General features: G+C 43.3%; 1 protein-coding gene across 2 annotated transcripts in view; it reads left to right on the top strand.

Annotated features, from left to right (window-relative positions):
* The window catches only part of LOC122168898 (serine/threonine-protein kinase TAO3-like), a 34,910-nt gene extending 21,805 nt beyond the window's left edge, over positions 1-13,105 (top strand). Inside the window, exons 1-7 of one of the 2 annotated variants that reach the window (XM_042834562.1) lie at positions 1,049-1,151; positions 3,066-3,165; positions 4,397-4,607; positions 9,341-9,412; positions 10,335-10,436; positions 10,906-10,951; positions 11,822-13,105. In XM_042834562.1, the coding sequence (XP_042690496.1) occupies positions 4,488-4,607; positions 9,341-9,412; positions 10,335-10,436; positions 10,906-10,951; positions 11,822-11,922 (441 nt within the window). In that variant the 5' untranslated portion in view covers positions 1,049-1,151; positions 3,066-3,165; positions 4,397-4,487 and the 3' untranslated portion in view covers positions 11,923-13,105. Of the gene's footprint in view, positions 1-1,048; positions 1,152-3,065; positions 3,166-4,396; positions 4,608-9,340; positions 9,413-10,334; positions 10,437-10,905; positions 10,952-11,821 lie in introns of those variants that run through there. The other variant, XM_042834561.1, reaches the window with a different exon arrangement.
* The last annotated feature ends 6 nt before the right edge of the window (positions 13,106-13,111 follow it).

Here is a 13,111-nt window from a genome sequence, read left to right as displayed (position 1 = left end):
TGTCCTGCAGTGCCACACTGGGGAGGGATGTCAGAGAGGCTCTGGGGATATTCAAGGAGACACAAGGCTGTCCTAAGGGCCACTGGATGTCCTAGGACATTGGAACATCTGAGAGGCTCCAGGGGCATTCCATTAGACATGGGAACACAGGGGTGTCTGAAGAGACACAAGAACGTAATGAGCCACAGGCAGGTCTGAGGAGCTCTGGGGGCACCCAAGTGTTTGCATGGACATCTGAGGGCCACCAGGGATGTCCAGAGAGACATGGGACCATCTGAGGGCCTCCCTGTGCCCAGCTAGCTGCTGGAGATGCTCAGCGCACTGCTTCACTCAAGCTTGCGTGTAAGCATATCACATCTATAACAGATCTGAAATGATCACAGTATTGGTGTGCATGAAAAGGTGCCAAAAACCCATTGTTTGCAGGTTATTCTATGTTAGTTAGATAATAATAATAAATTGTTATTCTTGGATGCTCTTTAAATCCTGAAAAACTCCAGTATCTTGATGCTATTTCCCTTTGTTCTCCGCTGATTTGACTGAGCTCAGGAAACTGCTCAGATTTGGGGCACTAATGAATGAATCTCTGCCCAACTTGCACGTCAGCAGACCTTTAGGAGTATTGGTGTGGTTGGCTGAGGTTCAAGCAAATCAGTGTTCTATGGCTGAGTGCATAAATGTCACAGAAGCATTGTCCAAGTGGCACATTGTGTGACATAGGATGTAACTTCCTGGTTTTTCTCCTGTTCCCCAATCAAGAATTTAACCCAGTTGCTATCAGCATAGCAATCATTTCATTAGACAGTCTTTTCTTAGAGGAACAGGTTGCCAAAGGAGGCTGTGGATGCCCCATCCCTGAAGGCATTCAAGGCCAGGCTGGATGTGGCTCTGGGCAGCCTGGTCTGCTGGTTGGCAACCCTGCACACAGCAGGGGATTTGAAACTCGATGATCACTGTGGTCCTTTTCAACCCAGGCCATTCTATGGTTCTATGATCTTCACATATCTTAGTGTCATCCCTAATGCTGCATTTACTCTCCAGTTCCTCCTGCTTCTCCAGCCCAGAACAGCATTCCAGAAACAGAGCATGAGCAGTGTGTCCCCAAAGGCTGAGCATTCCACCAGCTGGTGACTGAGAGCTGCAATTTGAAGGTAGGCAGTTGGAGGCATTGCCAGGCGGCCTCGTCTGACCCCAGTGCTGCTCACACACTCTCAGAAAGTCTTGAGTCACCTGTCACATCCATAAGTCATCGCCCATATGACTAATGCTATTTTCATTTGAAGGCTTTGGAACATGCAGTCTCAAAGGCAGATTCCCATGTGCCTTTGGAAGGATGAGAAGTAGGAATCAGGCTTACAATAGAAATTGTTTCTTGATGCATTAAATAAGTAGCTCAGCAACCGAAACAACATGCTTATATGGACGAAACCTTGAACTTGAGTAATTTCTGTTGATGGCATTCAGCTGCCTTAATGCCCTGAAGAATTAAGCCAGGCACTATTTAAACTGTCTTTCCTTTAATCTTTCCATGTCTAGAAGGGAGTTTTAATATGAAGGATTTGCAGCTATGCCAGTTTACCACCCAGCCTGTGATTTGGATCTTTCCTGACCATACTTTGTGCCATGCTGTGGTGCTGTGCCAATCCCCAGCGCTCAGTTTGCTCTTGGCAGCACTTTGCATCCCAGGCTTTGCTGATGGCCGTTACTGGAAATTGATAGTCCTGCTAAGAAGGTTTGCACATCACACAGCCTCACCGTGCACATGTGTCCCAGTTAGAATGGCATTCTGACCTAGAGCTTAGCTTTAGGTGTTGGCATAATGGGGATGGGTTGGGGTTGAGCTTGGTGATCTTAGAGGTTTTCCCAGCCTTAGTGATTCTATGCTTTAGTCAAGACATTTTAAATCCCCATTTACTTTTGAGTATTAGAGCTGCACTGTTTTGTTTATGGTGCTATTCCTTTGACTAGAGATGGATAAATGCTTTTCTTCCTGGGTTTGTTTCCTGTTATTCTAATGCCAAATGGATTTTTCACTTGGCTGGAGAGTGCCAGACCTGAAATACTGCATTCTTTGCCCATGTGTGCAGGTATGTGGTAAATATAGCACCTCTGGGTGAGGCCAGTCAGCTGGGGATGAATAATCATTTCATTCATCTGCCTTCTGTCATAAGTTTATCCCTGGTGGATAACAGGAATTCAAAGGAAGATATCACTGATGAGCTGAAACATTACAGATCCTTTTTGTGAAGCTCCTCGAGTTACTTTACAACAGCTCAATAGCAGTGCACTGTCATTGAGAGCAGTAGGCAGAAGTGGTGGGTTTGGGAATGTAGTGACAAGCAGGAGGTCTCCTGTGCAGATGTTGTTTCCTAATAAGCAAGAAGATGCATTAGTTTCTTGTCACTAATTCAGGTAGGTGTTACTTCACATATCGCGATGAGGCTGTAGGGATCTGAGGGCAAGTGTTTGACCTGACCCAGAGGATGGTTGGTTGGGTGTTGTTGCAATTGGTTGTGTCCTCTGCCATGAGTGGTCTGCGCCTGATAGGAAGTGCTGGCTCTGGCTGGGTTGCCTTCTTTTTATTTTATTTTATTGTTTGGCCTTTCTCATTCTCTTGTTGGTGGAATCCAGTGGTGTCTGTTATATCAATGTCTAGGACTTCAAGGCTTTGTGTGTTGTCAGGTGTGGCACACTGCATTCTGTGCCAGCCTCAGCCTTACGAGTTCTGTCCTTCTTGAAGGCCACCTGAAAAATGTGCTCTGAGAACAGACTTCCAAACAAGCTTGGGAACCTTTACAAAAATCAAAGAATTTAATTTCCTGCGTCCTGCCCTTTAATGTACAAACATGCCAAATATTACAGAGCACAAGAATAGAGCCTCTTCACCTGAATCACCTGGAGAGGGATGGTTGTATTTATGGGTGGTAGTGTCTCCCTTTGCTGCACTTTCAAATGATCCCTTCATAGTGGATGGACTTTCCTAGATGTCGTGTTTTCATGTATTAGATCGAGGCACTGGATTTAAACACTTCATTCCAAATGCTGATGTTTGCTTTTCTTTGCAGAATATTGGCAGTGCACAGGATCTGGGGAGACGGGAGCACACAACAATGCTGCTGAAAGGAATCTGAGCCACAGAGCATGCTTTGTGCCACAGTTACCCAGGTATGCTTCAGCAGAGTGTTCTGAGCACCTCTCATGAGCCACATTGGCTGTGCTTGTTGCTCTATTACTTGTCATCCTGAGCCAAGGGGGATGGCTCAGCCTTACACCAAAATCATGCTCTGCTTTCATCCTCACTCTGTCTGGGTGGTGTTTGCAGTTTGAAATCTTTCAGAGCCTTTAACATATACTTCAATTTAATCTGATTGCTGTATTTCAGCTAGTCTTTCTTAAATATTATACCGATTTATGATGTGAAGAAGGCAGAGCACTTCAGTGTTTATTTTCACATGCATTTTTGTTGATGCACCGAGAAGATGTGGTATCAATAAGCCAGGTACTGAACTACATATTGAGAAGTAAGGTTTTGAGATTTGCTCCAGACTGCTGTTAGGAACTGCTGCAGTTAATCTGCTGGGCTTCAGAAGGCCAAAGCTGAGCAGAGGCATCCATCATTCCTCTGCACACCAGTGGTGAGGAACCAGTGCACATTTTTCAGGGTGTTTTTATGATAAGCGTGGCTTTTTGTAGTGTTTTGCTTTTTGCAGGTTTAATATTGAAAATCTTCATTTAAGTGCAGCCCAGTTCCATGATTCTAATTACATGCTTGTGCTAAAGAAGGTGTTGAAGGAGCGAATACTTGCCTTGCAGGATGGAGTCTGGGAGCTTTCAAAAGCAGATCTGTGATGGAAGTTCTGGCACTCACAGAGTTACAAAAACCAATAGTACTGGCTGTCTTAGAGCACTGAAAACTTAAAATAATATATATTTAACACAAAACAAAACCCCACACTCACATGATTGTGAAGTGTTTCTGTGGAATAGAAGCTAACTGTTCTTTTAGCGCCAGCTGGCAAGTGGGAGTAGAGAAACAAAGCAAACAACCAGCAGAGAAAAGCAGGAGGAACAATAGTGATAGTCTGAAAAGTGACAGATTAGGAGAGCAGCATGAAGAATAAGCGACTTGTGTCACAGGATGTTGTGCGTGGCAACAGGACTTTTGTCTTCAAGTGGACTTTAGTGTAATTGTAGCACTTGCTTCCTGTATGAGATAGCGCTGCTGTACTCTTGACTGCATTTTAATCTCTCCATCTAAATTGGCCTCATAATTAAAAAGAATTTGCTGAAGGAAACGATAGTGAAGTCTGTTGCTCCTGAAAGTGCTTCCTCGTGTTTTGCTGTCATAGAAACACGTGTCAAGGAAAGAGATTCGAAGATGAACTTTTTTTACCAGGTGCTGAATGCTGCCTACAAACGACTTTGTCGATGAAGGAAGAAACTGATTGGGAACTGAAGGCGCCAACTAGTTCCTAATCCTGTTCAACATGCGCAAAGGGGTGCCAAAGGACCCAGAAATAGCTGAGCTGTTCTACAAAGATGATCCTGAGGAAATATTTGTGGGTTTACATGAAATCGGACATGGAAGTTTTGGAGCGGTGTACTTTGTAAGTATGATTCTTTACTCTTTACTTGGAAGGTAAAACCATGCTAAGGTTTTCAAGGAACACCCTTGCAGCTCTTAGTGCTTTGTGTGTATGAGCTTGTTCATTACACAGCTTGAGAGTAAGTGTCTCCAGAGCACTCCTGAGCTCTTTGCTGTTGCAGCTGTACTTATAGTGGCAGCTAACTATAGGCATAACACATCCAACCATACGGGTTGGGTATATGCTATCTGGTGCTGTCAGATGCTGAAAGCTGAATCAAGGCAGTTGGAAATAAATTGGTCAAACTGGAATTTCAAGACGCACTGCTTGGTGCTCGTATGCTTGTAAATCATTGCAAATAAATGTATCTAGTGAATGAATGCTTTTGGAGTTAAAAGCTACTTCTGTTAATGAATCGGTTCTGTTGCTGTTTGAGTAAAGATTCTGTGGAAGTAGCATCAAATTACTTTCAGGCTTCCTGAGTGATTTCTCTGCTGTTCTCATAATTTAGGATTGAAGATATCTTTGGAATGCTGTCTTGCTTTGTCATCCTCATTTTCTTTATGTTTATTGCATTCCATGCTATCTTCAATAGCAGATGCTTTCAATGGCAAAAGCAAAGGGAAAGTCTGATGAGAAGTGGAAATTCAAGAGGGAAACAGGTACTCTTTTGACTGATAGTCAAGAGAATTCAATCTGGAAGGTGAGAAGAATAGTGCTTTTACAATTGGAGAGAAAGCAAGCCAAATCCAAGATACTGGACTTGGAAGTAATTATAATCCAGCCCTTATCAGTGAAAATTAAATAGAATTCAGCATCAAAAAATAGGTCAAACACAAATTATGGTTGCTGAGTAGCATGTCCTGACACTCCAGAAGATCAAGTGCACCATAGCTGAAAGTTGAGAATATCAGACATTAATGCAATTAATTAGATAAGTGCCTGCAGGATTGGAAGCTGTCACACTGTTCGCTGGTTGTAGTTCAGTGCAGCAGTGGCGGTGCTGGTGGAACCTCAGGGGCTTTCTGCTATGGGGATCTTCAGCAGAAGGACAGGCACTTGTAGTTGTTGGGTGAGGTGACAGATAGGTGGAAGTGTAATATTAAGTGCACTGCATGCTCAGAGGATGAGGCTGTGAAATGCACAAGGTGTCGATCCGCTCTGCAAGAGGAGGAAGTGCTTTTCAGACAGGGGTGAGGAGATCCTACCACTGCATTTCCCAGGTGAGGAGAAGGACGCGTGATGTGCTTTATGGCAGTGGTGAAGCAGTGAAGCTGCTTTCTTTGTCCTTCAGCTCCTCGTGCTTCCAGGGAAAGAGAGTGAGGAGTAGCAGAGATCTAATCTACCAAGCTGGCTTACAAGAGAAATCTTGTCATGGTTAGGTTGGAGACCTCTGTGGTTCCCCAGAACTTCTCTTCCTCCATCTCCTATATACTTTATCAGCTCTGTGTTTGGAGAGTTGAGCTTGGTTCCTCCCTGGCTGATCTTTATGTAATATTTCTGAATACTGTGGGGCCTTTATGCGGCCCAGTGCTGCTTCTCTGGCAGAGCTAAATACCATGGGCAAGTCAGGCTATGAAGCATTTGACACCGACTTTTCAAGCCTACTTGAGTTCTGTGAGTTTGTATTTGAACAAGGTAATAAGGAGCCTTTTTTCCTACCAAGAAAATGGGAGAAGAGGAATATTCCTGCCAGGCCTAATAAAAAAAAGAAAGAAAGCAGTGATGTTCAAATGTGTTGTGTCTCAGGCTCAAATTTTGCCATTCAGAAAATAGCAAGTAGTCAAATAAAGCTGGTAAAGGACTTGGGGGCTGCAACTTTGGTGACACTGGCAAGTGATTTTGGTTCTCCAGTGTGTTATTGCCAAAGCCTGGTGAGTTAACTTGGCATTGCTTTTGTTGCTAGAAAGAAAGGCTTCTTACAGCAACACCTCCATCCACAACTGGGAGAACAGCTAAATGGGGCAGTTATACCCTTGAGCAAGAAATGGTGGCTGACATGAGAGATCGTGTGCTCACCTGAAGAGATCTGGAGTTAGTGGCAGACGGGAATATTTGGAAGTTTGCTTGGAACACCAGCATGAGCTCATCAGTGTGAGTGAAACACTTGTGCTGAATGAGGACAGCGAGTGGTTCTTGAAACTTCTTAGCCAGAAGTTGCTTGCTTCCAGCTTTTTCTGACTCGTCTGATGAGCAGTGTGTGCTGGAGCAGAGCAGTGTAAGTGTGTCAGCTCCCTTCAGTCATTGCTGTGCTCTCGTGGTTCACCCAGAGCCATTTGTCTTTGAAGTCCCTGTATGCATCGTGAAATGGCTTTGATTAATGCATTACTTGAGAGCACAGTACTCATCCTCGTGAGCACTGAAATGAGGGGTTACCACGTTTAGCTTTATTTTAAGCTTTTAACTGACACCAATTTTTTGTCCTCAAAAGTGAGTGAGTGGTGAGAGTACTGGGATTTCAGTACCCTTAACTCTTAAAGCATTCCTTTAAGACTTAAAAGGTTTGGTCCTTAATGTGCAGAACTGAAGGCAGTGCCAGGCAAGCAGAGCTCTTTCTAAAACTGAGTTCTCAGCCTCTGGTCAGCATGCCTGTGTCATACAGCTACCAGCAAGTGTGATTCTTCTGCCTGAATGATATTTATTGTACACTGGGACCTGGTGGCTGTGATATTAAAATACTAAACATATATCTAATCTGTAACACAGAATCTGTCAGTGTCCCATACCTTCCTTTGACATTTCTTCCTTAATTAATTTAATTAAAACAGCCAGATGCCAGGCATCCAATTCTGCTGAGTGTTCTCCTGAGCCTTCCCAGTGCCGCCCTGATATGAGGTGGCAATGACAAAGATGACCTGCAGTTCAGAGGCACTGCTGACACTCATCTCCTGCCTGACTTACTGTTGGCAAGGATCAGCTTAGCTTGGAGGTGTAAGTTATCCAGTGAAGATGGAAAGAAGAACTGGAGTCCTGCTGAGGCTATGAAAACTTGTATGAGATGTCGCTACCAGTGGGATCACTTGCCCTGGAAGACAGCTTGGGATAGCATGGATTTCCATGCAGGAATCAAATGAACACAATGCTAGCACGTATAGCAGCTCTGCTTTTTTTTTTGTTTGCTTTGGGCTGAAAGCAAATCCTACAGCCTGTTTGAGCAGAGTTGTGCATCAGCTCTCCGACATACTTGTTTGAAGATGTGTATTTTTGTATTAAAATCCATCATGTTTGGATCTGGCAATTTTTCTTGCAAATGTAAATGCCCTGAGTTTTTTCTGGCCTGCTTTTAAAATTGATTTCACAATGGTTGTTTGGATGAGGTTTGCATTGATATGAATAGCATGGCTCTGTAATTTGACATCTGCTCAACCACCAACAGCAAAGAGCACAACTGTGTGAGGATTGCCTGCATTAGGTGACCCAATTTCATAAGTGACGTGAATTACACATTTTGTTGCTGTAAATCCATTCCTGAAATCTTTATTTTGTGGTAACAGCCCAAGAACACCAAAATAATTTGCTTTATAACAACCGTGGCAGTAGGAGGAGCTCTGCTCCGCAGCCTGGGTTGTCTTCAGCTGTTGGAACATCCAAAGCCACCTTGCTTGGATGGTGTAGAAGTGCATAAATCGATTGTTTGAAGAGCAGAGGTTTGGAAAAAGCCAAATATTGGATGAAATTGGACAAAAGTGACTTTGGACTCATTGATTTTTTCTGCCTGGTTTTTGGAACCAAAACGAGATGCTCTTTTTTTTTGCTCTAGACCAGAGAGTCAAAGTCATGTAGGCTTTGTCCAAAGATGATGCAGTTAAAATCGTTGCACGGCCTTTGCCTTAACATTGGAAATAATTAGTCCAAGAGGAGTGAACTGGAGAAGCTGCTAAGCAGAGGAGCAAATTAAGTAAAGCACGGGAGTTTTGCTTTTGCTTTTTTGGCAACGAGTTTGAGGGGAAAGGAGGAATGTTCAGTGAAGGAGTGATCTGTCATTCTGCAGCCCTTACACATATGGGTGGTTAGCTGCTGCTTTTGAGTAGCTTGGGGCATAAGCCTGCTGCAGTGCTTGAAAATTAGATTTCTGGTATTACAGGTATGGCAAAACATCCAAAATAATGGATGTCACTTAATTCAGCCTTTACTGCCTCAGGGATGTGTCCCGAATGACGCGGTGGTTCTTTCAGCAGTATGCATTTACCAAGTTGCTGGGGTTTTTCCCCATTTTATCCTGCACACCAAATCCAGAGAAGTGGAAACAGTTTGCAGTGAAAGGAGGGTTGCTTTCTTTTAATTGAGCTAAATTCCAGTTTGAAGCAAACTGGAAGCTGAAATACCTGTTTGGCAACATCACTGTTTGCATGGTTGGCTTTGGGTGACATTTTGTTGTGCCTTTTCATTTGTTTCTTTAGGAAATCTTTTAACCTAAAGCTGTTTTTACAGCAGTTTCTATCAGACTGTGTTTTGCACGCTCACAGTATGCGTGATACTGGGCCTTGTTTTGTGTGTTACTAAAGAGGTAGCACGTGTAGTAAGGGCTGAGGGAGGGACAGTGATTACAGAAAGATAAATAACGCCAGAAAAGAGTGATAAAACAGCTGTCTCATAAATCTTGTTGTGATGCAGGTGTCTCTGAAATGTGGGAGCTTGCCAGGATGTGATACAGGGGAAGAAGGTCTGTGTTTAATAAAGGCACAGCTCACTCCACAAGGAGGAAAAAAAATGATATATTTTTTTTCCCACTTAATTTCTTTTTCCTCCTGCAGGCTACAAATTCCCACACTAATGAGGTGGTGGCAGTCAAGAAGATGTCCTACAGCGGCAAGCAAACCAATGAGGTGAGGTGGTGCAGCCAGTTCTGATACAGCTGTGCTGTAAAGCTGGTCAATGAATTCAGCAGAGCAGCCTTGTGATGCTGTAGCTGTTGTTCACTTCCATAGGAAGCACAGAGGTTTGTAGAGGGAAAATGAATTTATGCAAATCTTGACAAATAGTTCAGTTTAAGAAAGCAAACGGGAATTAGAATGCTTGTAGGGTGGTTATTTCTGTAATAAGTGCATTAATAACCCCTGTGCTGCAGGAGCCATAACCACAACTCACTGAGGTATCAAGTGAAGTGTAGAGCTGATAGAGCTGACCTGAAACACTGCTCTGGATTTATAATATAAAATTTCATACGCATAGTATTTGGAATATCAGCCTTCCTTCAATTATTGCTTGTTAATCTCTACTCTTATTTGCTGTTATTAGCAAACAGCCAACTGCTCCTGCCTGTAGCACGTGCTGTAGCTGCTTGCTTTGGGGCATGTGAGCAGCACATGGTGCTGAACAGTTGCAATGCTTTGAGTAAAATGTACTGCAAATAAATGAGGGGAAAAAAACCTTTTTTTGTTCTCCAGCTTAACCTGTCCTAGGGCAGTCAAACTGCAGCAGGGATGCAAAGCTTCAATACGGTTATGCTTTTGCAACTACAACTCTGGTCATCTTGCACCATAAAATTAACTAGGGTTAAGGCCCTTCACCTACTGTCCAAATCCAAGTGTAGCTAAAGTGTTTCCTCTTCTTCAAGGTGTAGCCATCCACTTTTAACTCAGAAGCACAGAAATAGCCATAAACACACCTTGCTTCTGGTCTGTGAGCCACTTATATTTTAAACTATAAGGCTGGTTTTCAGCCTGTTCTGCCGTGCGTAGTACATGAGAGCATGTAGGGGATTAAGTGGGGAAATGTACCCATATCTTTTTGTTTTGTTTTTATTAGAAATGGCAGGATATCATCAAAGAAGTCAAGTTTCTGCAACAACTGAAGCACCCAAACACCATAGAATATAAGGGCTGTTACCTGAAGGAGCATACAGCATGGGTGAGTGGGGTGGCATTTAGGGGCTTGGTGTGCAGGAGAATGCGTGGCAACCAGGCACCCAATACATGCAGTGCCTTTGCATGCAGCAGTATTCATCCATTGCTGTCTGTTGTCTCTTTCATCTCAAGAAGCTTCCAGGTATTTTGAAAGTAATGGGTATTTAGGATGCTAGAAAAGATCCCTGTTTCTCTGTAGCAGATCTCTGCAGGTTAAAAAATTAGCATGGAACATCCTATGGTGTCTCCTTATGAACCTCCGAATGTCTAAACCTTCTTTGCAACAATGTAGGATGTCTGTCATTGCTGGATTTTGCTTGGAGCATTCTGTTTTGTTCAGTGCTTACTGCAATTTCCTAAAACTTCACTTTTCACTTGCTTCTGCAATTCTGCAGCCATCCAAATAGCAGCAGTTTGTGGAGGAGTGTCCATCCTATTACTTAAACGTGTGCTTTTTTTTTTTTTTCTTGCAGTTGGTTATGGAGTACTGTTTAGGATCAGCTTCTGATTTGCTAGAAGGTGAGTTGTATGAAGCCTTCACGTTTGTTTCTTCAAATGCCCCCTCTGAGCACAGTGGGAGGCTGTTTGCACAGAACGGTGTTTTACAGATGGTGGAGGCAGTCCGTCTGTAGTGCTCCTTTCCATAACCAGAATGCTTGTGTTTGTCATACTATGGGTGAGCTGAGATTCTCCCAGAAGGCCAGTGCCACGTATAGTTGGCATGCACGTTCACAAGTTGTAAAATGAAGATATAAAAGTTTACAGCTGGATTGCTGTAATTTGCACTTTCTCAATGACTGTTACCTGAATGCCCATAATAAAAGCCCCGCCTTTTGGTCTGTAGGAATGACTACAGGTGACTATAAATCAAAAGATGGGTATGACATCAAAGCTGAGGCCACAGCACCTGCAGAGGGATAGGAGTCTAAGCTGCAGCTTGTTAAAACTTACTCTTTCCAAGCCTTCTATTTTGTATCTAAGATACAGTCAGTCAAAGGCATATGCTGGTCTGATTTAGGGATCTGTGGAAGATGCTTTGGGGCATCTCTGTAGTATTTGTCAATTCTGTGTTTTTGCTAAGAAGGATGGGGTTGGAAGGGGAAGTTTTCTTTGCTAAGGACTGAAGCTGTGTTTCAAATACAATGGCAAGCTGTAGTCAGACACATCACCTGGTGCTGGCAGCAACCATTCCCCTTAGCAGGGCTGTGGTTTCACAAATGAAATACACACAAAGGATGTGTACAGACTCAAAGCTGCTATAGAAGATAAGCGTGATGAAGGTGGTGCCAACCTCATAGCTTGCAAAATAGGAGGAGTTCTCTTTAGAAACATTCTCAGGAAAATATCACACTGTACATTCTTACGTTTTCTCCTGCAATTTTTCCATAGTTCACAAGAAACCACTTCAGGAAGTGGAGATTGCTGCCATCACCCACGGTGCCTTGCAGGGGCTGGCCTACCTGCACTCTCACTGTAAGATACACAGGTAAGGCTGCTGCTGGATGTCCTACGAGTTACATTGGCTGAGTCTGAAAATCACTTTGCTCTGTCTAAGTAGCTTTGTTAAGGTTCCCCTGCTAGAATTTCCTCCAGTGGGCTTGTCAATGCACTCAATACAAGGGTAGATTTACAAATAAAAGTTATTAGATGTAAGGAATACGTTCCTTCTGAAACAATTCCATGTGGTTACAGGCCAGTGCTAATTCTCTTTCATGTTAGCAATTTTCTCTGCAGGCTTTGATAACAAAGAGTACACCACAGTGTTGGCAATCAGCGTGGACAGGAAAAAACACAGTGTGAATTCATCAACTGTAGTGGTGTGCTACAGCTAGACTACTTTTAAGACTTGACGTATTAAGAATACGTATTAAGAATTTTTTACATGTGAGTAAGTAAAACTTTATGCTTCAGGAAATCAGCTGCTGAAAGCATAAGACAAGGCTAAAACTGCCTTAGGAGAAATAAGAGCACACACAGGAGGATTCTGAACTGATCACGTCTGTGGTCAACTGATCACAGACTCCTAGATCTATCTTTCCAGGAGTTTTGACTTTTCTACAACCATCTGTCAATGCTGCTGCATGATCCGATTTCATGCTTTTGTGTTATTGTGAGTACTACTGGTGCTCTGTATCAAGGAGTTGCTGTAGAAGTGATAAGAGCTAGAATTTTAGAATTCTAGAATTCTAGAATGGGTTGGGTTAGAAGGGTCCCTAAAGATCATGGAACCAGAGCATTCTAGAATGGGTTGGGTTGGAAGGGTCCTTAGAGGTCATGGAAACAGAGAATTCTAAATGGGTTGGGTTGGAAGGGTTCTTAAAGGTCATGGAACCAGAGCATTCTAGAAAGGGTTGGGTTGGAAGGGTCCTGAAAGGTCATGGAACCAGAGAATAATAAATGGGTGTGGTTGGAAGGGTCATTGAAGGTCATGGAACCAGAGAATTCTAAATGGGTTGGGATGGAAGGGTTCTCCAAGGTCATGGAACCAGAGCATTCTAAATGGGTTGTGTTGGAAGGGTCGTTAAAGGTCATGGAACCAGAGAATTCTTAATGGGTTGAGTTGGAAGGGTCCTTGAAGGTCATGGAACCAGAGAATTCTAAATGGGTTGTGTTGGAAGGGTCCTTAAAGTTGATGGAACCAGAGAATTCTAAATGGGTTTTGTTGGAAGGGTCTTTGAA

Source organism: Centrocercus urophasianus, unplaced genomic scaffold (genome assembly GCF_019232065.1).
Source record: "Centrocercus urophasianus isolate 14NV4802_14NV808 unplaced genomic scaffold, USGS_Curo_1.0 seq_470, whole genome shotgun sequence".
NCBI lineage: Eukaryota > Metazoa > Chordata > Aves > Galliformes > Phasianidae > Centrocercus > Centrocercus urophasianus.
The sequence above is the reverse complement of the archived record's forward strand: the minus strand, read 5'-3'. Positions and strand labels throughout refer to the sequence as shown.